At 69.2% G+C, this 23,891-nt stretch overlaps 1 protein-coding gene across 3 annotated transcripts; it reads left to right on the top strand.

Moving 5' to 3' along the window:
• JAG2 (jagged canonical Notch ligand 2) lies at positions 1-23,400 on the top strand. 3 transcript variants are annotated; one of them, XM_045452187.1, is made up of 26 exons: positions 1-72; positions 276-626; positions 7,756-7,813; positions 9,215-9,466; positions 9,645-9,705; positions 13,253-13,383; positions 13,472-13,591; positions 13,782-13,895; positions 14,118-14,231; positions 14,373-14,489; positions 14,571-14,617; positions 14,728-14,898; positions 15,748-15,898; positions 16,034-16,186; positions 16,285-16,398; positions 16,618-16,731; positions 16,814-16,927; positions 17,106-17,222; positions 17,567-17,594; positions 17,681-17,766; positions 18,250-18,363; positions 18,470-18,585; positions 19,046-19,294; positions 19,765-19,896; positions 21,372-21,528; positions 21,852-23,400. In XM_045452187.1, exons 1-26 carry the CDS (start codon positions 7-9, stop codon positions 22,337-22,339), a joined length of 3,735 nt encoding a protein of 1,244 aa, XP_045308143.1. In that variant the 5' UTR covers positions 1-6; the 3' UTR covers positions 22,340-23,400. The 3 variants fall into 3 exon arrangements, with proteins under 3 accessions (XP_045308143.1, XP_045308142.1, XP_045308141.1); XM_045452186.1 differs by lacking the exon at positions 14,373-14,489 and having other exon boundaries at positions 19,765-19,887; XM_045452185.1 differs by lacking the exon at positions 14,373-14,489.
• The last annotated feature ends 491 nt before the right edge of the window (positions 23,401-23,891 follow it).

Here is a 23,891-nt window from a genome sequence, read left to right as displayed (position 1 = left end):
GCGGCGATGCGGGCGCAGGCCCGGGGGCGACTGCCGGGGCGGCTGCTGCTGCTGCTGGCGCTCTGCGTGCAGGTGAGCGGGGGCCGGGGGGCGCGGACGGGGCGCACCGGGCCGCCCCTCGGGGCCCGGGCGGCACCGCTGCGGGCGCCCGCTGTTAGCAGCCCTCGAGGCTGCGCGGCGCGGCGGGGGTTCCGGGCGGGTCCTCCACCCCCCGCGCCCGGGCTCCCCGACCCCGGCCCGCGCCTCCACGCGCTCTCCCTCTGCCTTATTTTTAGGCGGCACGGCCCATGGGCTATTTCGAGCTGCAGCTGAGCGCGCTGCGGAACGTGAACGGGGAGCTGCTGAGCGGCGCCTGCTGTGACGGCGACGGCCGGACGACGCGCGCGGGGGGCTGCGGACACGACGAGTGCGACACGTACGTGCGCGTGTGCCTCAAGGAATACCAGGCCAAGGTGACGCCCACGGGGCCCTGCAGCTACGGCCACGGCGCCACGCCCGTGCTGGGCGGCAACTCCTTCTACCTGCCGCCGGCGGGCGCCGCGGGGGATCGGGCGCGGGCACGGGCCCGGGCCGGAGGCGACAAGGACCCCGGCCTCGTCGTCATCCCCTTCCAGTTCGCCTGGCCGGTACGTGCCCCCCACCCCCATCCCTTCCCGGTCCCAGCCCTCCCCTCCTTCGGCGCCCGCCGCCCCTCCGGCACCTGCGGCCGGGCCCTACATGCCGACTGCGCGCACCCGGACGGGGCGGGGCCGGCAGGGGGCGCCGCGCGGCGGGCCGACCCTGGGCGCGTGCTCCGTGGGGCTCCGTCCGCGCCTGGCCACGTGGACGCGCGGGGGTCGCGGCAGGGGCGGGGCGGGAGCGGGGTGGCCGCGGCCCGCGTGCGCGGCAGCCTTCGGCGTGTGCCTGCGTCTCCTTGCGCGTGTCTGTCTGGGGAGGGGGGAGGCGAGGCGAGGCGAGGCGCGGCGCCCGGGCCCGGGCAGGCCGCGGAGGCATGTGCGCCGCGCGTGCTGGGGCTGGTCTGGGGCAGGCCCTGGCGGAGCCGCCCCGGGCCCGTGGCCAGCCTGCGCCCGCCCTGCTGTTTCCTGGATGCCCGGGGGGGTGGAGGTGGGGGGCAGCCCTGGCTGGCCCTGGAGGACCCAATGTGCGAGTGTCGGCGCACCCCTGCTGCTGGCCCAAGGACACCCCTGGTGTTGGGATCTTCCTGGCACCGTCTGTCTGTGGGCTTTTGGTTTGGTTTTGTTTTGTTTTTAAGGGGGCCAGTGGGGGGCAGGCTGGCTGAAAAGTGGGCTCAGGAATGCTGAGAGGGATGTGGTCCAAACCTGGGGTCTGCTCTGGGGCGGGCAGGCAGGGGGATGTGCCCGAGTAGTTGAGTGAGCCAGCGGAGGTCTCCTGATGCACCAGGTGATTGGTCTGCTTTCTGAAGCAGAGCCTGCCCCCTGCCCCCTTCCCCCACACTCAGGTTTCTGCTGCAGGTCTGGGTGGGGCAGGAATGAGAGAAGGCCCCAGAGAGGCACCCCAGTGTGCAGGAGCTGGTGGGGGCCGGCTGAGGTGGGCTTGCTAGAGGGTCTGGGAGCGGGGAGGGGTGGAGCAGGGTGCCAGGCTGTGACTGAGGGCCCCAGACCATCGGCCGCACCGGTGTGCATCTGGTGCCCTGGTCCTGGGAGAGATTTGGGGTTAAGGCCAGGCCGGCCAATGTTGGGTCGGTAGGACCTGCCTGTGGGGGGGCTGGGCCCCCTGCCTCCCCCTGCTCTGAGCCTCGTGCTGACACCTCTTCCTACGCTTAGGCCAGGCAGCCTTCCCCGCTACCCCGTCTCTGCTTCTCTCTGAGCTCCGGCTGGCATAGGAGGGATGGCGGGGGTCCCCTCTAGCCAGGTCCCCGTCCTCGCGTTCCCTGGCTGGCCTCTGGGGTCTCCCTTGACCTTGGGGCCTTGGGTGGGAGCTGTGTCCCTGCTGGAAAAGGCAGGGGCAGGCATGGGAGGGCTCCTCTCCCTCGGCCCCCTCACCCCCACAGCCGTGCAGCAGGCAGGTCTGAGCAGGGCCCGCAGCCTGTCATCTGCACTTGGGCCTGAGCCAGCGTGGCTCCAAATCGCTACCTGAGGATGTGTTTTCTGCTCGAGTTGGCAGCAGTGGGGGTGGGGGGCAGGGAGGCCTTGGAGGAATGTGGCGGGCCGGCGCGTGTCCCTCATGGCTCTTGGCCCCACGGGCTGGCCAGGGGCGGGATGGGACAGGGCAGGGAGCCCCGGGGCCTGGGCACTGGGTCTTTGGTGTCGTCTCCCTGCCCTGCCTCCCGCTCCGAGGGGGACGGGTGCACGGGAGGGGACGCGCTCTGAGGTGGCCGGGGCCGTGGGCTCGCTGCATGCTCGGGGGGCGGCTTCCGTGTCTCCGCTCCCCGCCGACAGTGCATCCTGGCCGCCGCGTGCAGCTGGTTTGGTGATGCCAGCGCCCTGGTATTTCCGCTCCGCCGGCGGCAGCCCCGCGGCCACGCTGCCTGGCTCTGCTGCAAGTTCGGTTCCGTCCTGTGAGCCGGGGCGCGTTTGGAACCGTATTTGGGTTTCGTTTGGGAGGGTTGCGGCGGGGGCAGGGGGAGGCCCTGCCCAGGACCAGCTTGGACTCTCGGGCATCCTGGAGTAGGGGTGTGAGGAGGGCCTTGAGGGTGGGGAGGTGAGGGAGCCAGCTGCCAGTGCCGCCCCCGCCCCCGCCCCCGGAGACAGGAGGACAGGGAGCTAGTCTGGGCTCCGCACCGTCACCCCCCCCCCCCCCCCCGCCCCATCAAGCTGCCCTGGGCCCGTCCTGAGCCCTCGTGGGCCCTGAGCCGGCCGCGTGGGCCGTGCCGTCTGTAGCGTGTGCTTGCGGGTTGGCGTCGGGCTCGGTGTTTGGGGACGGGCGGGCCCAGGGTTTGGGAGGTGGGGGTAGACCTGCCAGGATGCGGCCTACGCGACCCACGCCTCCCACCAGCCCCCCAGGAGTTCAGTGACTCCTTGTTGTCACTGGTGCCGAGCCCGTGGCGGTCAGGATGGAGGCCACGTTTGGTCACGCGTGCCTGTGCGCGTGTGTGCACGTGTGCCACCTCTGGGTGTGGCCGGGAGCCAGTGCTGGGTTTGGAGGGGCCTGTGGGTGGTGAGCTCAGAGCGGCTGGCTGCTGGAGGGGCCCGTCCTGAGCAAGGGGCCGGCAGGAAGCACACCCCTTCCTACCTGGCCCAGGCCCTGGCACTTGGCACCCCAGAACGCCACCCGTAGGCGTCTCTTGTCGTACACGTCGCGCGTGCAGGGAGGCGACTGTGTGTGGCTCGCTGGAGACGGGCCTGGGGCTGACCCTCACAGTATAGCCACCTGAGCTCTCGGGCCGCTGCAGGACCCGGTGCGGGGCCTTCCCGCCTGTGAAGTGGGGCGATGGTGGGGTCTCACGAGGGGGGGGCAGGGCTCCCTGTGGGCTCGGGCTCGTGGAAGCCCCCGGGCTGCTCCCTGGCCTCCCTCGTCTCCTCTTCTCCACGGGGAGCCCACAGAAAGAAGGCCAGAGTCCCAGAGGGGCCCTGGTGTGCTCAGGGCCGTGTGTAGGGACTGTGGCCGGTGAGGGAGGGCCTGGTGGGATGCGAATACAGGGCCTGACCCTGCTGCGCCCAACTGCCGCGGGAACCTGTCGTCTGCGTGCTTCCGGCCCAGGGTCGCAGGCTAGGGTCTGTGTTCGGGAGTACCGCGGCTGCCCTTGGTGGGGAGCCTCCATCCCTCCTGTGTGCCCTGCCCTGAGGACCCGAGGGCTGCCGTGGGCCCACCCCCAGAGCGCGCTGGGGCTGCTGTCTTGAGCCATCCCAGAGGGGACCAGGGGCTTGCTTGGATGACGCTCGGCAGGCCACACCCTGCTCTGTACCTGGTCACCTGCTGGTGTCAGGGGTCTCGTTTGAGGCTTTGGTGTGGGGGCGGCAGGGCGGGGCTCTCAGTGCCCGACTGCGGGGTAGACCCTGGAGGGGCCGCGCCAGCCAGTGGAGGGCTCGGAAACGGACAGGGGCTTTGTCCTCAGGCTTTGAGGGGGTGTTGGGTTGGGGAGCAACAGGGATGCTGGAGGGCCCGTGGCAGGGCTTTGTGGGGGGGCTCTGTCAGCTGTTCTGTGGTGTGTGGACGGGGGCTGGGGGGGGGTGCAGGCTGGCCCGGTGAGGGGACATAGTCAGGCTGGCAGACAAGCCTCTCTAATCTCCAGGCCTGAGCTGGGGTCCCCATCCCCAGACCCCAGGTGGGGAAGGCCTGACTGGTGTCAGCACGTCAGGGGCTCTGCTGCGGGGATCTCACGAGGTCCATGTGACACGGCAATGGGAGACCCCGGGCTGCCGGCAACCTTCACGGTGGGGGACTGCGGGTGGGGCAGGTGGGGCGCAGCCAGGCAAAGTGTGGAGCGTGGATGTCTGAGTTGCTGTGTGGGGTGGACCTGTGGTCCATTTCTCGGGCCTCGCCTTGGGGGAAGGTGGCCCCCTCCCCCTCTCCTTAGGGACAATGGCGGCAGAGGCCTGGGCCTCTCCAAGGCTCAGGTTTCAGGAAATGTATCTGTGCTTAGAGCTCCTGGCGCCGGCTCCATGGGGGGGCTGGGTTGCTGATGCGGGATGCTGCGGGAAGAAACCAGTGCCGGCCTTTCTTGGCCACGGGGTGTGGTCCATAGGTCCCGTGTCTGCCCCGTGCCATTCCCATGCCTTTGGGCTGCTGCCCCGTCAGCCCCGTCTGAGGGTCAGACGAAGGCTTTGGGCCTGGCCTTGGGGGTCTGACCTGGGGAGGGGTAGTCAGATGGCCGGGCGGGGGGTCTACCTGTGTGGTGCAGGTGGGTCAGGGCAGTCCTTTGGGAAGGGGTGTGGTGGGGCCTTCGGGGACTACGGCCAGGCAGCCGGATGGGCCTCTCGGGGCCAGGCAGGCAGGTGGCCCAGCTGAGGCTGGCCTGGGAGGAGGGTCGGGGGCTCTCTGACTGCTTGCTCGGGGCCCCCCTCCCGTCCTGGCTACCACTGCCCAGCCCTCATCGTCTCCGCCCCGTCCCGGGAACCACGGGAGACCTTATGAGCCTCTGGCTTGGACCTATCGACTCTCCTGTTCTCCGGGGACTTGGGTGACAAAACCCTGTCCTGGCTCACACTGCACGTGTCAGGAAGCACGGGGACGAGAGGCTGCCGTTGGCACTGGGGAAACTGAGTCTTGGAGGCCAGCCCCGTAAAGGAGAGGAGGCTGGGGGCCCAGCACCGGGGGAGGTGTGGGTGCCGTCCCGCCCGCTGGCTCAGGTTCTCTCTGGATGACTTCCTGTTGTCCGTGCGCAGGGAGCCCAGCTGGCGGGCGGGTACGCATCCCTGTGGGAGCAGGTAACTGGAGCCCTGGGCGCGGACGAAGGTGGTGGTAATCCTACCTGAGCTTCTGACGTGGGGGCTCTGGGGAGCCAGGAGGAGCCCCCTGCTCACCTGGAGCCCAGGTGCTCGTCCTGCTGGTGGACTTGACCTGCGGCGGTGGTCACAGACCGCCCCCCCCCGCCCCCAAACCGGTCTGTCCTCTCGTGCCCAGCCTGTGGCTCCCTGCCCCTGCCTGCGCCCGCCCTCACAGCCCACTTGGCACAGTGGCCAGAGCGGTCACTATAGCCCTGCCGGGCGGTCTGTGGCCTCCCTGCCCCCTCCAGCAACCGCTCGTTTCTCTCGGCGTCGGCGCCCGAGCTGGTACCGGGGTCTGTGACTAAGCGCAGCCTGATACCCCGTGTTCACGCCCCTGCTCTCCCAGCCCCGCGGGCCTACCGTGCGCCTCCTCCGGCTCGGGGTGCTTCCTGATTGTCTGCGGCCTCAACCCCAGCATCTCCGTTTCCACAGCCTGCCCTGACCCCTGTTTAGAACAGCACCTCGCCCCTGGGTCTCTGCTGACTCACCCGTTAGTAGTAGGTCCATGCCTGGTGCATGCTCGACGAATGAATGAATGAATGAATGAATGAACGAGTGAATGAATGAGTTGGGTGGAGTGAGGTCTCGGAAGAGCTGGGTACTCTAACTGTCAGCAGGAGTGGGAACGGCCAGGGAAGGCTGGCCCGAGGGTGGCGTTCTAGGCAGAGGGAGGGAGCTGTGTGTACAAAGGTCCAGGGGCAGGGCGGGCAGGCTGAGGTGGAGGCAGGGCAGGGGCTGGGTGGTTGGGAAGAGGGCAGGAGTCATGGGGAGCAGCCCCAGGAGGGCTCTGAGCATTGGGGAAGACACACAGCCCTGGGGGTCATCGGGGCTCCCTTGGATGGGGGTGTGGAGGCCCCAGTGGCTGCAGGTAGCTGGCTTGATGGAGGTTGGTAGTGGGCATGGGGAGTGGGTTGAAGGGAGACTCCAAGATGTGGGACCGAGAGCCTAGTGACAGCCCAACGTGGGCGGAGAGTGTTCTAAAGGGGTGGAGGACAGCTCCTGGGTGGGTGTGAGGTCCCGTGGGGCACCCAGGAGGCTCTGCTCAGGGCAGAGTCAGCAGTGTAGGTAAGGCTGGGAACCGCTGGGGGTGGTGTGGTCTCTCTGGAGGGACAGTTGCGGGCCTAGAGTGGGGATGAGGAGAGGGTCCCCGAAGGAGGGCTGTGCCCCGGGGACCCAGAGGCTGTGGGGGTGGCTGGGTGTGGCAGGCAGTCGGAGCGGGGCCGGGGTCCAGGGAGGCTGGGGTCTGTCTCTGGCCGGAGTGTGCCGACGGGTTGGGGCGTCAGCGGGAGGCTGCTGGGCTGGGGGAGCAGCCCACGCGGTGGTCTTTGGCCGTGAGGTGCGTGAGTTCCCCGGCCCAGCCAGACCGCAGGGGCGAGAAGGTGGGGGGTGCCGAGGGTGGGGATGAGTCTGGCCTCTCCCGCGTGGCCCCCCACCTTGGGGGGGAAGCCACCAGCCTGTGGCCACAGAGGCGGCCCTGTGCCACGGGCCCCCGACCCAGGGCAGCCAGGGGCTGGATGGAGGGGTGTTCAGCATGTTCACGGCTGGTCTGAAGAGGGCTGAGCAGTGTGCATCCGGGAGCACGGAAGGCCCTGGGCGGGAGGAGCTGGGCCCCTGCGGCTGGAAAGCACACCTGCGCTGGACAAGGGCAGCACTGCTGGGGTCTCTGCTGCCTCCGGTGGAGAGGGTGGGTCCTGAGTTCACTCGGTGACATTACCCATCACATTGTACTCGAGGACCAGAGGCTCCTGGGAGGAGCGAGTGGGGAGTGACGTCCGTGGGCCGTCCCTGAGCCTCAGTCTCCCCGTCTGTGCAGTCAGGGCCCCTCCCTTCTGTTCTTTGGATGGGGCAGGTTTGTGGGATGTGTGCCGTCGAACTGTGTACCTGCTGTGGCCTGGGGGCAGCTCCGGGCCCTGGTGGAGGGGCAGCTGGGGCGGTGACAGGGCATCGTCCCTCTCGAGTCTCCGCTCGCAGAAGGACCTCATGTTTTGCGGGCCCCGGTGAGGTGCCCAGGGGTGCTCCTGCCCGTGGGACCCTGGTCTGTGTGCCAACTGCCCTGCCCCTCCTGCTGACCCAGCTGGGGTAGCTGGCTAGGTGTGGGCCACTGGGGCTGCAGGAGCCCAAGTCCCCAGGGCCTTCGTGGCCTGGAGGGGCAGCCTCCGCCCCCTGCGTCATTTGGGGGTCTGTTGAGATGTGGCACTAAGCCAGTCCCCAGAGCGGAGGAGTGAGGCGGGGAGGGCGCCGGGGAGGCAGAACCGGGACAGCCCCCGGGGCAGAGCTGGGGCACTGGGGAGGGGAGGTGGCCAGGGCCGGGATGCCGTCGGCGGGTGGGCCCCGCCTGGTCCCTGACTGCCTGCCCCTGTGTCTGCAGCGTTCCTTCACCCTCATCGTGGAGGCCTGGGACTGGGACAATGACACCACCCCGGATGGTGAGTCCTCTGGGAGCCGGGTGGCTGGGGCAGCCAGTTGCCTGCAGGGCCTCCCTCAGGACACGGGGAGGCTACCCTCTTTAGCCAGATGCGTGTGGCCAGATTCCTGGTCCTCTGCCTGCTGGGGACAAAGACCCATGACCCTGTCTGTACCCCAGGGGTCTAGTGTGCTGTCTCCCTCTTCGCCCTGGCTGCTAGGAAGCTCTGCCACATTTGTGATGTGCAGAGCTGTGCCTGGACCCTGACCCCAGTCCTGGCTTCTTCTGTCCTGTTCTCCCGATGAGATGTTTTCCCCAGGGCCATGTCAGGCGCCTGGCGGAGCGGGCATCCCTGAGAGGCTCTCTGCATTTGCGGCCCCTCCTCTGCCTTTGTGTCCTGGAACGTGGGGGCTCGCCGGCCCCTCCCTGAGGCTCACACGCCGGCCGGCCGGCCAGCCTGTGCGTGGGGTCTGTGGGCCTTATGGTGACACGGCAGAGGGCAGGAGCCGTGCAGGTGGCAGGGGTGAGCCGATGCGTTTGTGAGCAGTGTGGGCCTGCGTGGTGGGGGGTGACGAGGTTAGCGAGGCCAAAGTCAGGTCACAGAGGCTGCGTGGGCCCCCGTGAGGATGCTGGCCTTTTCCTAGAGGCAGGATCGCTCAGGCCACCGCGCGTAGGGTGGACCGTCTGGCCAGGATGGAGGCCCGGGAGGAGGCCGCTGGGTGCCGGGCCCAGGGGCGGCCTGTGGGGCGAGCGGGGCCCCGGCCACTCCGAAGGTAGACGTCGTGAGAGAGAGGGCGGGGTCGGGATGGCCTGAGGAGCAGGCGGGACGGAGGGCCATCGCTGGGATGGACGCCGTGAGGGTGATGTCGCGAGGGCCCTCGGGTCCCCCGTCTGCCCAGAGGGCCCGGGCTCGGGGCAGTGGTCGGTGGGGACCGGGTAGGTGTGGGGACGGGTCGGCCGGGCACCTTGGCCAGACAGGCTCAGTGGGCTGTGGGCTGTGAGGCCAGAGCGGGAGTGCTCCCCAGGCCCTTGAGTGGTGCCGCGGGAGGGAGAGTGAGGTGCCTGGGGCTCCCGAGCCTTTCATGGTGGAAAACCCCAAATCGGAACAGAAGCGTTGGGGGTGGCTTCCCCCCCTCTGTGTGCCCGCGGCTGTCAGCCTGCCCCCCCCCCCTTGTGGCTTCATTGGGAGTGAGGCCCAGCTGTGGGGTCACGGACGGGACCCACGTGTGTCTCAGGGGTGGGAGAGGCTTTGTGTTAAGACGGTGTGGGGGGTGGGGGGGGGGTGGGGGGCGAACCCTCGACAGGGAGGGTGGTCCAGCCGGCCCCGCCCCTGCAGAGCTGTGGTCCCCCCTCGGCCCCGCAGCCCCTGCGGCGGCCCGGCCAGCGTCCCCGTGGCCCCTGCTGACTCTGCCGCCCCCCCAAGAGGAGCTGCTGATCGAGCGAGTGTCGCACGCGGGCATGATCAACCCCGAGGACCGCTGGAAGAGCCTGCACTTCAGCGGCCACGTGGCGCATCTGGAGCTGCAGATCCGCGTGCGCTGCGACGAGAACTATTACAGCGCCACGTGCAACAAGTTCTGCCGGCCGCGCGACGACTTCTTCGGCCACTACACCTGCGACCAGTATGGCAACAAGGCCTGCATGGACGGCTGGATGGGCCAGGAGTGCAAGGAGGGTGAGCGCAGGCCGGGTGGGCAGCGCTCGAGGGGCCCGCGGGGGCGGGGGGCGGGGGGGGGGGGGTGCGGCGAGGGGGCGGCCCGTCGGGGCGCCGGGCGGAGGGCTGCGGGGGCAGGGTGCGGGCTGGCGGCGGGGCCGGCCTCGGCCGGCACCTCTCACGTCCTCTCTGTTCACAGCGGTGTGTAAACAGGGGTGTAATCTGCTCCACGGGGGGTGTGCCGTGCCCGGGGAGTGCAGGTAAGTGCTTGGGGGCGACGGCGGTCCAGCAGGATGTCAGGGACAGAGCCGATGCCACGCGTGTCCTGGAGCCTGGGTGCACGTGTGCTCCTTCAGGATCCTGTGGCAAGGGCCCGAAGACGGGTGCCCTCAGCACAGGAGGCACACAGGGCACCCGGGCTCATGCTTGTGGCTGTGCAGGTGTCCCGGAGTGCATTTGAGGTGGGGTCTGAGAAGACGAGTGGGGGGCTGGGGGGGGGGGGGGCGGCGCGCAGGTCTTCCAGCCAGAATTGCTGAACAAGGGAGCTGCCGTGACTGAGGCCGCCGGCAGGGCAGAGAAAGGGAGGTGGCGTTGGGGGCGGTGTCTCTCCTGTTCTGGGAGACACCGCCCAAGCAGAGGGATGGATGTGGAGAGACCCAGCCTGACACACACGTGGGGAGACACACATCGTAGCACACGCAGGACAAGCTTGAGGGTCTAGGGCACCAGGACGGGACACAGGATGCGCTGGGGGGTCGCGGGGGCACCAGGAGAAGACACAGGACGGGCTGGGGGTCATGGGGGCACCAGGACGGGACACGGGACAGGCTGGGGGGTCATGGGGGCACCAGGAGAAGACACAGGACGGGCTGGGGGTCACGGGGGCACCAGGACGGGCTGGGGGGTCACGGGGGCACCAGGATGTGACACAGGACGGGCTGGGGGTCGTGGGGGCACCGGGAGAAGACACAGGACGGGCTGGGGGTCACGGGGGCACCAGGACGGGACACAGGATGCGCTGGGGGGTCACGGGGGCACCAGGACGGGACACAGGACGGGCTGGGGGGTCACGGGGGCACCAGGATGTGACATAGGATGGGCTGGGGGATCGTGGGGGCACCAGGAGAAGACACAGGATGGGCTGGGGGGTCGTGGGGGCACCAGGAGAAGACACAGGATGGGCTGGGGGATCGTGGGGGCACCAGGAGAAGACACAGGATGGGCTGTGGGTCGTGGGGGCACCAGGAGAAGACACAGGACGGGCTGGGGGATCGTGGGGGCACCAGGAGAAGACACAGGATGGGCTGGGGGATCGTGGGGGCACCAGGAGAAGACACAGGACGGGCTGGGGGATCGTGGGGGCACCAGGAGAAGACACAGGACGGCTGGGGGGTCGTGGGGGCACCAGGACATGGCACAGGATGGGCTGGGCATCGAGGGGGCCCCAAGAGAGTGAGAGATCCCGTCAGCCTCCTGCAGACAGGGGAAGCCAGGGACAGGGTCAGGGGGCAGCAGGCAGGCAGAGGGGCGGCGGGGGGGGGGGGGGGGGCGGGACGGCTGGAGGGCCCGGGGCCTGTGACTTGGAGGGGGCATAGGGCGTAGAGCAGGGCCCTGGTACGGCGTGTGAGCGAGGGTGGGCGCAGAGGTGCACGGGCAGCCTGGGAGCCGGCTGTCCAGGTGGACGTCCTCAGGGAGCCCCTGGGAGGGGCTGCCAGTTGTGGGCCGAGTAGGTGGGTCGGGGTGAGGGTGGCCCTGCCCTGGCTGCAGCGTGCATTGACCCCAGGACCTCACTCTGGGGGCGGGTGTGCTGTCACGTGCGTTTCGTAGACAAGGATGTTGAGCATGGAGAAGTCACTTCCCAGGTCACCCAGTGTTGAGTCTGCACAGGAGGGTGTGGTTTGAGAGCTGGCTGGCTCGGGAGATGGAAAAGGGGGGACCCCTCTGTGTGTCCTGTGGGGGTTCCAGCCTGGGAGGCGGTGTGAGGGGAGCCCGGAGGGTCCCAGGGCAAGGAGGGGGGCAGGCCCCCCGCCCCGCCGAGCCGTATCCTGGGTCCGCCCGGGGCAGGGCCATGCCCTGCAGCCCTGCCCTCTGGCCTGTGTGATGGGTGTGAGCGTGGGGACCGTGGGCAGACCAGTCCACGGGGAGGGGTGCGGCCGGGGTGCAGCGGGGCTGCCCCCTGGTGCCGTGCACCGCCTCGATGCCACGCCGGCAGCCCTTGGTGGCCAGTGACCGGGCGACCAGGGTGGGAGGAATTCCCACCCCCCTCCTGCTGCCGTGGGCTGTGGGGAGCAGTAGGTGAGCCCCCCACCACCCCTGTGGGTGGAGCGCAGCTGCTGCTGGTGGCTCAGGGCTCAGGTTTCAGTGCAGGACACTCCCCCCCCCCCCCCCCCCCCCCACCGGATGCTGCGGGAATGGCTCTGCCTTCCTGCCGCCTCCTCCCTGGGCTTCTGGAGCCACAGGCCAGGGAAGCCAGGGAGGGTGGGGCCTGGTGAGCGCTGCCCCACCCAAGGCTGAGAGCACATCCTCGGGACCTGCGGGGTCCTTCCTGGCGGGTGCCCCGCCCCCAGCCCCGGTCCGCTCACGTCACCTGTAGGTAGGGAGGATTCTGGGTGAGGACGTGCAGCCCATGCATGCACAGGCCCTCCTGGCAAGTGGGGGGCTGGGCGGTGGAGCCCCTCTTTCCAACCTGGGTTTCCCCGTGTCTTGCCTGCTGAGCCTGTCGGCATCCCTTGGCGGTGGGGCTTGTGGGCAGCTCAGGAAAAGGCCACCGCTCCTTCCTTTACAAAAATAAACTCACATGGCAGGTGCCAGCACGGAGGGGACGTTGCCTCGATGACCGTGCCATGACCTTCCTGTTCTAGGAAGGGGGCCCCCGGGGGGCCTGTCCAGAGCCTGGAGGGCAGCCCGCTGACCCCCGGGGTGCACTGGGGGACAATGGGCTCTTTCTCCTGACTGCAGTGCCCCCAAGTCGGGCTCAGCTCTGGCGGGGCCACACCTGGGATGGGACTGCACTGGTGGCCTGGGTGCCCTCTGTGCCCCAGCCGCCTGCCTCTCCTGAAGGACTTCCCAGAGACAGCGCTGGCCCATAGCTGAAGGCGGGGCTAGGCCTGGGGTCGTGGCCTTGGAGCCAAGAGGCCTCTCTGGGCTGTTTGCCAGGAAGCGGGGGAGTCCTCCTGGGTCAGGAACTGCTCTGAATCTGAGCGTGGCCTCTCGCACTGCTGGCTCGGGGCCGGGGGTGGGCCTCTGCATCCCCCATCTGTGAGATGGGTCTTCCATAGGGTTTTGCTGGCAGAGAGGTCGCTGCCCTTGAGTTGCAGGTGAGGTCACACGCTGTGCCCGGGGTCTCGCAGGGGGGGCTGAGCCTGGAGCTCTCCCCTGGTGTCCCAGCAGCCCGCCTGGCCCCGGGTGCCGCCCAGCCTTGGCAGCTCCTGGAGCGCCTGAGCTGGCACCGTCGCTCCCGGGGTCCCCGCGGGGCCTTCCTTTCTCAGCGCCTGCTCTTGGGGCCCTGCTCAGGGGTGAGTCCCAAAATAGCTCGGGGGGGGGGGGGGGGAGTGGCCGGGCAGCTGCGGCCGGCCATCCGAGGCCAGCGGCCGGGAAGTGCCCGTGACGGTGCGGGCTGGCTGGCGGGCCGTCACCCCCGCCCCGCGCGGGGCCTGCCTCGGTTCAGAGGCCGAGGCCGCCGGCCCCCCCCCCCCCACCGGGGGTGGCCCACGTGACTGCGCCCACGTCCGGGCCTCCCCCGCAGTGGCCAGGGCTCCTGGAGTCCACCCTCCCCCACCGGGCCTCGTGCCTCTCGGCCTAATGCAGGTGCAGCTACGGCTGGCAGGGGCGGTTCTGCGACGAGTGCGTCCCGTACCCTGGCTGTGTCCACGGCAGCTGTGTGGATCCCTGGCAGTGCAATTGTGAGACCAACTGGGGCGGTCTGCTCTGCAACAAAGGTAGCTGGGCGAGCGGGGGGCAGGCTGGGCGGGGCAGGCGGGGCCGAGGCGGGGGCCTGTCCTCTGAGTACCCTACCCTTGCCTCCAGACCTGAACTACTGCGGCAGCCACCACCCTTGCACCAACGGGGGCACGTGCATCAACGCCGAGCCCGACCAGTACCACTGCGCCTGTCCCGATGGCTACTCGGGGAAGAACTGTGAGCGGGGTGCGTCAGGGGCCAGCTCCGGGCTTCGGGCGGGTGCCCGGGGAGCCCCGCGGGCCCCGTGTCTCTGATCTCTCTGCAGTAGGCATCCCCCGACCCCCACCTTGGGGCCTCGGGGAGGAACCCTCGTGGAACGGCGGGGGGCCTGGGCTGCCGGCCTCCCCCAACCCCCCGCCTTCGGTTCCCCGTGCAGCCGAGCACGCCTGTGCCTCCGACCCGTGCGCCAACGGGGGCTCTTGTCACGAGGTGCCCTCTGGCTTCGAATGCCACTGCCCGTCAGGCTGGAGCGGGCCCACCTGTGCTCTCGGTGAGTGCCCCCGCTCAGATGGGTGGGGCTCCCGCCTGGCACCTGGGGGCATCTGAGAGTGGGGGTGGGCTGGCACTCCAGGGCGAGGTGGGGTGGTCGAGTCCGCACGTGCAGTTGTGGGCCTGGTGGTCAGGAGAGGAGTGACAGGAACACCGGGGCCCAGAGCCCCCCCACCTCCCCACGTGGCCCACACCCCCACACGCTCCCTCCGTCCCTCTGCAGACATCGACGAGTGTGCCTCCAACCCCTGCGCGGCAGGGGGCACCTGCGTGGACCAGGTGGACGGCTTCGAGTGCATCTGCCCCGAGCAGTGGGTGGGGGCCACCTGCCAGCTGGGTAAGCGGCCCACGGGGCCCTCGCGCACATGGACTGTGCTCCGTGCATGTGGCTGTGGCTGCTGGTGCTGCTGGGGCTGCGGGGGCCAGGTGCGGGGCCGGTGGGGCTGAGCCCCTTCGCTCCCCCTTGTCTCCTTCACAGACGCCCATGAGTGTGAGGGGAAGCCGTGCCTTAATGCTTTTTCTTGCAAAAACCTGATTGGTGGCTATTACTGTGATTGCGTCCCGGGCTGGAAGGGCATCAGTGCCACATCAGTCAGTATGGGCGGGTGGGTGGTGCCAGGTGGGCGGGGCTGCGGAGATCCCGGACCCTGCTCGTGACCCCGCCCCTTGTCCCCAGACATCAAGGACTGTCGCGGGCAGTGTCAGCACGGTGGCATCTGCAAAGTAAGACGCACACCCGTGGCGGAGGCCGAGGGGAGGGGGGTGGGCAGGAGCTGCCCTGGGGGGTGGCCTCTGGCGGCTCACCGACCCCTGCTTTGCTCACCCTGCCCCAGGACCTGGCGACCGGCTACCAGTGTGTGTGCCCACGGGGCTTCGGCGGCCGGCACTGTGAGCTGCAGCTGAACTCGTGTGCCAGCAACCCCTGCCATGGTGGCCTCTGTGAGGACCTGGGGGACGGCTTCCGCTGCCGCTGCTCCAAGGGCACCTCGGGGCCGCTCTGCGAGGTGAGGCCTGGGGCGCGGCCCCGGGGGCTTCAGGGGCATGCCATCATCCCAGGTCACCCAAGTGCGTGGGACAGGCCGCAGTTGGGCTGCATGCAGCTCTGGACGGAAGCCCAGCCTCGGAGCCTTGGGTGGGGCCGGGACGGTGGGGGGGTGGGGGGGGTGGTCGTAGGGTCACTACCTGTACTGACAAGCGTCTCCTGATGGGGCGGGCCCGGGTTCTCTGCCTGTCTACCTGTCACTGTGACTGGAATGATCTTCATGTGACAGAGGAGCCCTGGGTGGGATGGGGTGCCCCAGGGCGTGCGGGCCCGCACCGTCACGTGTGTCTGAGCAGGGGTGGCCGACATCCCTGGTGCCTCATGACCCCGCCTTGCCCTGACCTGCCCTGGCCTTTGGGGCTACAGAGGCGCCAGGGGCAGGGCTCCTGACTGGCGGGCCTCCCAGGGCCCCGGTACAAGTCCCGCCTGTCCTGGTGGAGCCTGGTGATGACGCTTTTGGGAAAGACCCACAGACTGGGCTCGGCGTGGCTGCGGTGGCTCTGGAGGGGGTCAGGAGCCGGCCTTCCTGCCAGCAGGAGGGGTGAAGCCGGATGCTGCCTGGCGAGGCAGAGGAAGCGGGCCGCCCGGGAGGCGAGGGCGGTAGGAGGGGCCTGGAGCCTGCAGGTGTTTCCGTCCAGCTGACTGGCCTGGACAGTGTCGGATGGGCGGTCCTGCGGGCTCCGGCAGCGGACGCCTGGGTGTGCAGGCTGAGCAGGGCCTGGGCCTCCGGGATTCTTCAGAGGGATGCGACGCCTGGCTGTCTCCCAGGTGAGGGCCCAGCCTCCACAGATGCTCCCCGCCGTCCCCACAGGTAGACATAGACTTCTGTCAGCCCAGCCCCTGCCAGAACGGAGCTCGCTGCTACAACCTGGAGGGCGACTATTACTGCGCATGCCCTGACGACGTGGGCGGCAAGAACTGTTCTGTGCCCAGGGAGTCGTGCCCGGGCGGGGCCTGCAGAGGTGGGGCGGGGCCTGCGGGGTGGGGGCGGGGCCTGCGGAGGTGGGTGGTGGGGCGGGGCCTGCGGAGGTGGGGGTGGGGCGGGGCCTGTGGTTTGCGGGGTGGCGGGCACACTGACCTTCTCCCATCTGCTGCAGTGATCGATGGGTGCGGGTTTGAGTCGGAGTCCAGAGTGGCGGGCAGGGCCCCTTCTGGTGTATGTGGTCCCCACGGACACTGCGTCAGCCTGCCTGGGGGCAACTTCTCCTGCGTGTGCGACAGCGGCTTCACGGGCGCCTACTGCCATGAGAGTGAGTGGCCGCGGGCCGCGTTGGGCGGGGCGGGCCGGCAGGGACCTCCCCCTCCCCCCCCTCCCCCCCCCCCCCCAGCTCACTGCCGCCTCCCGCAGACATCGACGATTGCCTGGGGCAGCCGTGCCGCAATGGGGGCACGTGCATCGATGAGGTGGACGCATTCCGCTGCTTCTGCCCCAGCGGCTGGGAGGGCGAGCTCTGTGACACTAGTGAGTAAGCCCCCTGCCCCCCTCCCAGGGGTCGGCAGCTCACTCAGTGGTGCCCAAAGGGGCCTCTGTGTGGGGTGGGTGGGGGGCTCCACGAGTGCTTCCGACCCGCCCCCGCCCCTGCCCCTCCGTCTCTCCCGGGCCACCTCCGCACACCCCCACGCTCTCCCTGACCCTCCCTGAGCGCCGGCGACCCCCGCTGACCGGCGTCCTCGCCCCCAGATCCCAACGACTGCCTTCCCGATCCCTGCCACAGCCGCGGCCGCTGCTACGACCTGGTCAACGACTTCTATTGCGCCTGTGACGACGGCTGGAAGGGCAAGACCTGCCACTCGCGTGAGTGCCCGCCGGGCCCCTGCCGCGCTGGGGTCTGCCCGCCGCTCTGGGCACTCCTACTGAGCGGCCTGTGTGCCCACAGGCGAGTTCCAGTGTGATGCCTACACCTGTAGCAACGGTGGCACGTGCTATGACAGCGGGGACACCTTCCGCTGTGCCTGCCCCCCGGGCTGGAAGGGCAGCACCTGCAACATAGGTGAGGAGGCAGGGCTCCGGGCGCGCTGGGCCTTGGCCCCGCCCCTGGGCCTGCTCCTGGCCCCGCCCCTGGTTCCGCCTCCAGCTCTGCCTGGCCTGGCCCGGTCAGGGACCGTGAGTGGACGCCTGGTGCCTGCCCAGATCAGATGAGAAGGTTCTCTTCTTTTTCTTCTTCGCAGCCGAGAACAGCAGCTGCCTGCCCAACCCCTGCGTGAACGGGGGCACCTGCGTGGGCAGCGGGGACTCCTTCTCCTGCATCTGCCGGGACGGCTGGGAGGGCCGCACCTGCACGCACAGTGAGCTCGAGGGTGGGGGCCGCGGGGAGTGGGCGGGCGGAGGCCTGTGGGGTGGGAGCCCGCCTTTGCCCCAAAGCCCTGGTGCACCCCGGGACCTGCAGTGTCACTTTTGGCCCCCCACCCCCAGCTCGTTAGCCTTGCCCCCGATCCCCGTGTGTCCTGGTGGGGGTCAGCCGGCCGCTCTCTGAGGCATTCTCCCGGATAGGCTCCTCTGTGACACCTCTTCCTGGACCCGCTGCCCTGGCCCCAGTGCCCTCAGCCTGCTGGCCTTGTCCAGTGGGCTGGCCCAGGGGGTGCTGGGGGGTGGATGCAGTGCTGACCTTCCTCTCTTTCCTCAAACACAGATACCAACGACTGCAATCCCCTGCCTTGGTGAGTGGCGGCCCTGGAGGCTGGCTGGCCCAGGGGCGCTCGGCCTGCCGGGGGGGCCCCCCTGACGCCCGCCCTCTCCCCTGCAGCTACAACGGTGGTGTCTGCGTTGACGGGGTCAACTGGTTCCGCTGCGAGTGTGCCCCTGGCTTCGCGGGTCCCGACTGCCGCATCAGTGAGGGCCCTGGGGCACCTGGGCGGGTGGGGGCTGTGGGGCCCCAGCCCTGGGAGCTCCTCCCAGCCTGGCCCGGGTGTCGGGAGTCCGGGGCCACAGTATCCGCGAACCGGAAGGACGGCGCGACCGGTCCCTTTCTGCCCTCATTCCGGGCCTCGGTCGCACGTGTCTTGCTGGCGGGCCCCCCCTTTGCTCACCCCGTGCCAGCAGCTGGGGGCTGCTCTGTAAGGGGCTGGTTCCCCAGGGGCTTCTGTCCGCCTCGGTCCAGAGGCGAATGGAGGACGACGGTGCTCGTCAGAGCCGGGCTGATGTGATGGTGCCGGGGCCAGGCCCAGTACAAAGGCCCCACAGGGCGAACCAAGGCCCAAGCTGGCCGGGGGGGGGGGGGGGGCTCCTCTCCCGGCCCGGGGGTCCTCCTGGGCCCTGCGTGTGTGGGCCCTGGCCCCCTCACTGCCTCCTGAGCCTGGCCACTTTTCCCTGCAGATATCGACGAGTGCCAGTCCTCGCCTTGTGCCTACGGGGCCACGTGTGTGGATGAGATCAACGGCTATCGATGCAGCTGCCCGCCAGGCCGGGCCGGCCCACGGTGCCAGGAGGGTAGGTGGGGGGCACCTCGCCCCACGGGGTCATGGCAGGTCGGGACGTGGATGGACGTGGCCTCCCAGGGCCAGCCTGCTGACGACGCCGGCTTTTCTCTCCTCAGTGATTGTCTTTGGGAGGTCCTGCTGGTCACAGGGCGTACCCTTCCCGCACGGGGGCTCCTGGGTGGAGGATTGTAACAGCTGCCGCTGCGTGGACGGTCGCCGGGACTGCAGCAAGGTATGGGGGTGCCCCCAGAGCTTCCCCGACCGGCCTGCTGTCCCGGTACCCCTGGCCCAGGGGACACTGTCACCTTTCTGTAGTAACACTGACGTTCTGCCCGTGAGACTAGGGTGCTGGCGCTGGGGCTGGAGAGCCGTACTCCCCCCCTCTGCTGGGCCTCCTGGGAGGAAGGTGTTCCCTCTTGATGTGCAACTGGGGAAACGGAGACTCTCTTTAGGCTCCAGAAGCCCCCCAGCATGGGCCTTGCCTAGCCTCGTTCTTCTCTGGGCCCCCCTGTTCCGGTGGGGGTCCTTTCTGGTTCTGGGTTCATCCTGGGAGGCCGTGGCGGGGCAGGGCACAGCCCCGGGCCTTGCTGGTCCCGACCGCGTCTTTCTTTCCTGCATGGTGCCCGTGTCGACTTGCGGGTCCTCATCCGCGTGCCCCTGTGTCTGTCCTTCTGTGTGCCTGCCTGACCCAGGTGTGGTGCGGGCGGAAGCCTTGCCTGCTGGCCGGCCGGCCCGACACCCTAAGCGCCCAGTGCCCGCCAGGGCAGCGGTGCCAGGAGAAGGCCCCCGGCCAGTGCCTGCAGCCACCCTGCGCGGCGTGGGGCGAGTGTGGCGCCGACGAGCCCCTGCTGCCCAGCACCCTGTGCTTGCCGCGCTCCAGCCACTTGGACAACAACTGTGCACGCCTCACTTTGCACTTCAATCGAGACCAAGTGCCCCAGGTGAGCGGTCCGGTCCCGGAAGGCGGGCGCCCCGGGCATCTGCACAGCCCCGACGTCTCCGGCCTTTCTCAGAGCGGCCACTCAGAGGGCCTGAGCGACCGCTCGCTCAGGGATCCCGGCCCCACGGGGTCGGACGACAGAGGGGGTTGAGCCAGGAGACCGGGAAGGGGGCTCAGGACGGGTGAGGCCCCCTCCCCGCCCTGGGTCTGTATCTGGAGCTGCTGCTGGCAGGCGGGTGAGTGAGGACTGGGCGCCTCCAGGCCCCCCCCCCCCCCCGGCCACCCCGGCCCCGACTGCCGGTGGTGGGTGCAGGAGGGGACTGGGAAGCCAGCTCCCTCCGGGACCCCCCGCATCCCCGCCCTCCTCCTTGCGGGGCTGTGAGCTGTGACCTGCCTGCCACGTGCCCGTGGGGCAGCCTCGGTCCCCAGCCTCCGGGATCCCCCTCATGTGCCGCTTGTGTCTCTGCCCAGGGCACCACCGTGGGTGCCATCTGCTCCGGCATCCGCGCCCTGCCCGCCACAAGGGCGGTGGCCCGTGACCGCCTGCTGGTGCTGCTCTGTGACCGGCCGTCTTCTGGGGCCAGCGCAGTCGAGGTGGCTGTGGTGAGCACCGGGCAGGTGGGGTGGCCGCCCCTGCCCACTCTCCCCTTCCCAGGGTCCCCCCCTGTCTCTTGTCTGGAGGTGCTGGGTCCGAGGGCCCAGGCCAGGCTTGCCCTCAGGTGCAGGGGACGGGGGCTGACACACACACTCAGGAGTCCGTCCAGGCGCAGCTGTGTGTTGTGGGAGCCGGGCCCCTCGTGTGCCCTCGCGGGGGCTGACGGGTAGCGGGCACAGCCAGGCTGGCAGCGGGAGGGGCCTGAAGGGGCAGGAAGAGCCAAGAAGCAGCTCCAGGTTGGGGGTCAGTGGGGTCAGCTTCTCAGGGAACGGGAGCAAGGGTGTGGGGTGGGGCCAGCTGTTCCATCTGTGGAACTGGAGGAAGGGTCTGCGGGCGAGGGGTGCTGCCCCCTGGGGCCTCGAGAGAGAGCTAGGTGGAGGTCCTAGGAGGCCGGGCTCAGCTGCAGAAGCAGGTCCCGGGAGCCTGCCAGGCACCAGCTGTCAGCCCCAGGGACTTTGGAGGCAGCGCGGGTGGGTGGGCGGCTGGGATGTCGGACTGGGTTCACCGACTTCTCAGGTCTGGTGTCTGAGGCCGCGGAGGCCCGGGCCCCGGGCAGGGGTCTCTGGAGCTGTGGGCGGCTCCGAGTGACAGCAGCTGAGGCCCGGAGGCGGTACTGAGAGGGAAGGCCAGCGGCCAGCGGCCGGGGCGGGCAGCGGTAGGGTAGGGCAGCGGGGTTTCCCCCCGGGCGAGAGTGAGGGAGCGAGGAGGTCCCTGCAGCTGTGGGCCAAAAGCCCTCCCCTGGAGCCCCGACTCCCAGCCGTGGGGCCGAGTCCGAGAGGCGGGTTGGGTGCCCAGCCGGGCAGGGTCTTAGGTGGTGATGCTCAGGCTTCACTCGGTCCCCTGCTCTGCCTGTGTCGTGTCCCCCAGGGTCTGTGCAGAAAGGGTGCCCCCTGGCTCAGGCCACCCTGGGATGTGCAGTCCGGACCCCAGGCAGGTGTCCTCGGGGCCTTGCTCTGGGCTCGGGGTGGGGATCAGGTGTAGGCTGGTAGCCGGGAGCCCCGTGAGGCTGAAGTGGAGGGGGAGACACGGAGAGAAGGCGCAGTAGTTTCCCGGGGTGCTGGCTACTCGGCGCCCTTGGGGTCGTGCAGCGGGCAGTGACGTGTTTGCGGAGCCCTTGAGACCTGGGGCAGAGCCAAGTGGGGCCAGACGCCTTCCTGGGAGGGATGGCCATCCTCGTTCCAGGTGCGAGGGGGTGGGGGCCCAGCCCACCTTCCCCTGAGCCCGGCAGCTGCGGGCGGCCCGACCGCGCGATTCTCCTCCAGTGAGTCTCCCCACAGGAAGCCCTGGGGGCTCCCGGTCCCCGCCCGCAGCCACCGCATGCACCCTGGCGACCGTCCCGGAGCCTCGGCGCTCCCTGGCTCTGCACAGCCCAGGGGCGCGCGGCCCTGGCCCGGGCGGTGAGTGGGATCTGTCTTTGCCGCAGTCCTTCAGCCCCGCGAGGGACCTGCCCGACAGCGGCCTGATCCAGAGCACGGCGCACGCCATCGTAGCCGCCATCACCCAGCGGGGCAACAGCTCGCTGCTGTTGGCGATCACCGAGGTCAAAGTGGAGACGGTGGTCGTGGGCAGCTCTTCCGTGGGTGAGCAGGGGGCCGGGGGGAGGGGGTGGCTCAGAGGCGGGGCCGGGAGAAGGGGGGCGGGGCGGAGCCAGGGGCGGCTCGGGGGCGGGGCCAGGCAGGGGGTGAGGGGCCGCCAGTTCCCTAGGCCCTCCCCTCCCCTCCCCTCCCCTCCCCTGCCCTCCCCTCCCCTCCCAGGGGTCCCTCCGCTGCACCTGCCACCCGCCGTCCCAGCCCTGCCCCCCGGGTCCCTCCCCACAAGGCCGGAGCCGGAGGAAGGCCCCCCCACCCCCTCCCCACCCCCCCCCCGCAGCCGGCCGGCCCTCTCACGGCCGCGCCCCTCCCAGGTCTGCTGGTGCCGGTGCTGTGCGGCGTGTTCAGCGTGCTGTGTCTGGCGTGTGTGGTCGTTTGCGTGTGGTGGACCCGGAAGCGCAGGAAAGAGCGGGAGAGGAGCCGGCTGCCGCGGGAGGAGAGCGCCAACAACCAGTGGGCCCCTCTCAACCCCATCCGCAACCCCATCGAGCGGCCGGGCGTCGGCGGCCACAAAGACGCGCTGTACCCGTGCAAGAACTTCACGCCGCCGCCGCGCCGGGTGGGCGAGCTGCTGCCGGGGCCCGCGGGCTGCAGGGCAGGCGCGGGGGAGGACGACGACGACGACGAGGAGCCCGGCCGCGCCGAGGGTGACTGCCTGGAGGCCGAGAAGTTCCTCTCCCACAAATTCACCAAAGACCCCAGCTGCTCGCCCGGGAGGCCGGCCCGCTGGGCCTCGGGCCCCAAAGTGGACAACCGCGCCGTCAGGAGCGCCGGTGACTCGCGCCACGCCGGCCCGGAGTAGCGCGGAGGCCAGCCCTCGGGGCCGCGACCGGGACCCTTCACCGGGCGCCACACCACCCGCCAGACGGAAGGAGGCCCAGGCCGTGTGCATAGTTTCTTTATTTTGTGTAAAAAAACACCAAAAACCAAAAACAAATGTTTATTTTCTACGTTTCTTTAACCTTGTATAAATTATTCGATGACCGTCAGGCGGAGAACAGTGGAGTATTCTCGGATAGTTGCTATTTTTGTAACGTTTCTGTGTGTCGCACTCGCTGTGTGGCAGGAGAGAGCAAAGGGTGTCTGTGTCCTCACCAAATCGTCTGTTCGTTAGCAGAGGTGGTGCACTGTTTACAGAATCTTCCTTATTATTCCTCATTTGGCGTTCTCGGTGGCTCCAGGCCAAAGAGCCAGTGGGACCTGTGGCTGCTGATGTGGCCCATGGCGTTGGTGGGACAGCCCACGGCTGTTGGCGTGCCTCATGGCATTGGTGGGACCCGCGGTGACACGACGGCCCGTGGCCGTCGGTGGGACCACCCGTGGCTCTTGGCGTGGCTCGTAGCTGTTGATGTGGCCTGAGGCTGTCCGTGGGACCCGTGGCTGTCGGTGGGACCCCCGGTGGCTGACAGCGCAGCCCGTGGTGGTCGGTGTGGCCTGAGGCTGTCGGTGGGACCCGTGATGTGCGGCGTGGCCCGTGGCTGTCGGTGGCGCTTGAGGTCAGCAGAGGCCTGCGTTCGGCAGGGCCGGGGCCCCCGGGGGCAGACCCCCGTTGGCTCCCTGGCCGGCCCCCCCTGCCCGCCGACCTCGCCTACTCCTGCCTGGAGCGCTCGCTGTAGAGATCTCTCAACTGTGTTTTCGGAAGTGCCCTTCCCGACTGCTCTGTTGTCCCTGGGACGGGGGCAGCGTCGAAGCTCACGACAAGTGCCTTCACACAGACTCTCCCCTCGCAACGGTCCGCGTCTGCCGTGGACTCCAGGCTGCTGCCCACCTGCCGGCCCCGGCCCCCCTCCTCGTGAAAGTGCATTTTTGTAAATATGTACATATTAAATGAATCACTCTGTATATTTGATTTAATAACTTAAACGTTTTGGCCTCCCTTGTTCTTTTCGGTGCTGTTCTTTGTTACCGGGAGTCGGGTGGGGTGGGGCCTCCGCAGGGGAGAGCCTGGCGCGGGGAGGCTGGGGTGCAGGCTGCGGGTCAGGCCATACGGCCACGGTGGCTGCTGGTGGGATGATGGCCTGGGGGCCGCGGGGTCCCCACGGGCGCCTGGGGCCGGGAGCACGTTGGTATCCCGTGTGGCCCATGCGGGCCCGGCGGAAACTTTCCGGGAAGTGGGGAGACGGGGTGCTTTGCTGAAAAAGCGTTAGAAAAGTTTCAAGTTGCTTCTTCGTTAAAAAGTTTCAAGTTGCTTAAAAGCTGTCAAGGTTTTAAGAAATTACGAATCAGAACTTGAGAGAATGAACACCCATGGCTGAAAGTCGCTCTTGCCTCTTGCCGGGGGGACAGGCGGCAGCTCAGCTTAGTGGCCTTGGGGCTGGCTTGCCGTTCGCTCTCCCCTGAGGGGCGGGCGGTCA

The sequence above is a fragment of the Leopardus geoffroyi genome, chromosome B3, assembly GCF_018350155.1.
Source record: "Leopardus geoffroyi isolate Oge1 chromosome B3, O.geoffroyi_Oge1_pat1.0, whole genome shotgun sequence".
Classification (NCBI taxonomy): domain Eukaryota; kingdom Metazoa; phylum Chordata; class Mammalia; order Carnivora; family Felidae; genus Leopardus; species Leopardus geoffroyi.
Note: the sequence above shows the minus strand (reverse complement) of the source record. Positions and strands in the feature narration are given on the sequence as shown.

What these genes read in the sequence shown, in the direction of transcription:
- JAG2 (XM_045452187.1), top strand. Translation starts at nt 7, where the DNA reads ATGCGGGCGCAGGCCCGGGGGCGACTGCCGGGGCGGCTGCTGCTGCTG. An exon ending in CCTCGGGGCCGCTCTGCGAG is followed by an intron (nt 14,899 to 15,747) that starts GTGAGGCCTGGG and finishes CCGTCCCCACAG; the next exon opens with GTAGACATAGACTTCTGTCA. An exon ending in GGGCAAGACCTGCCACTCGC is followed by an intron (nt 16,732 to 16,813) that starts GTGAGTGCCCGC and finishes GTGTGCCCACAG; the next exon opens with GCGAGTTCCAGTGTGATGCC.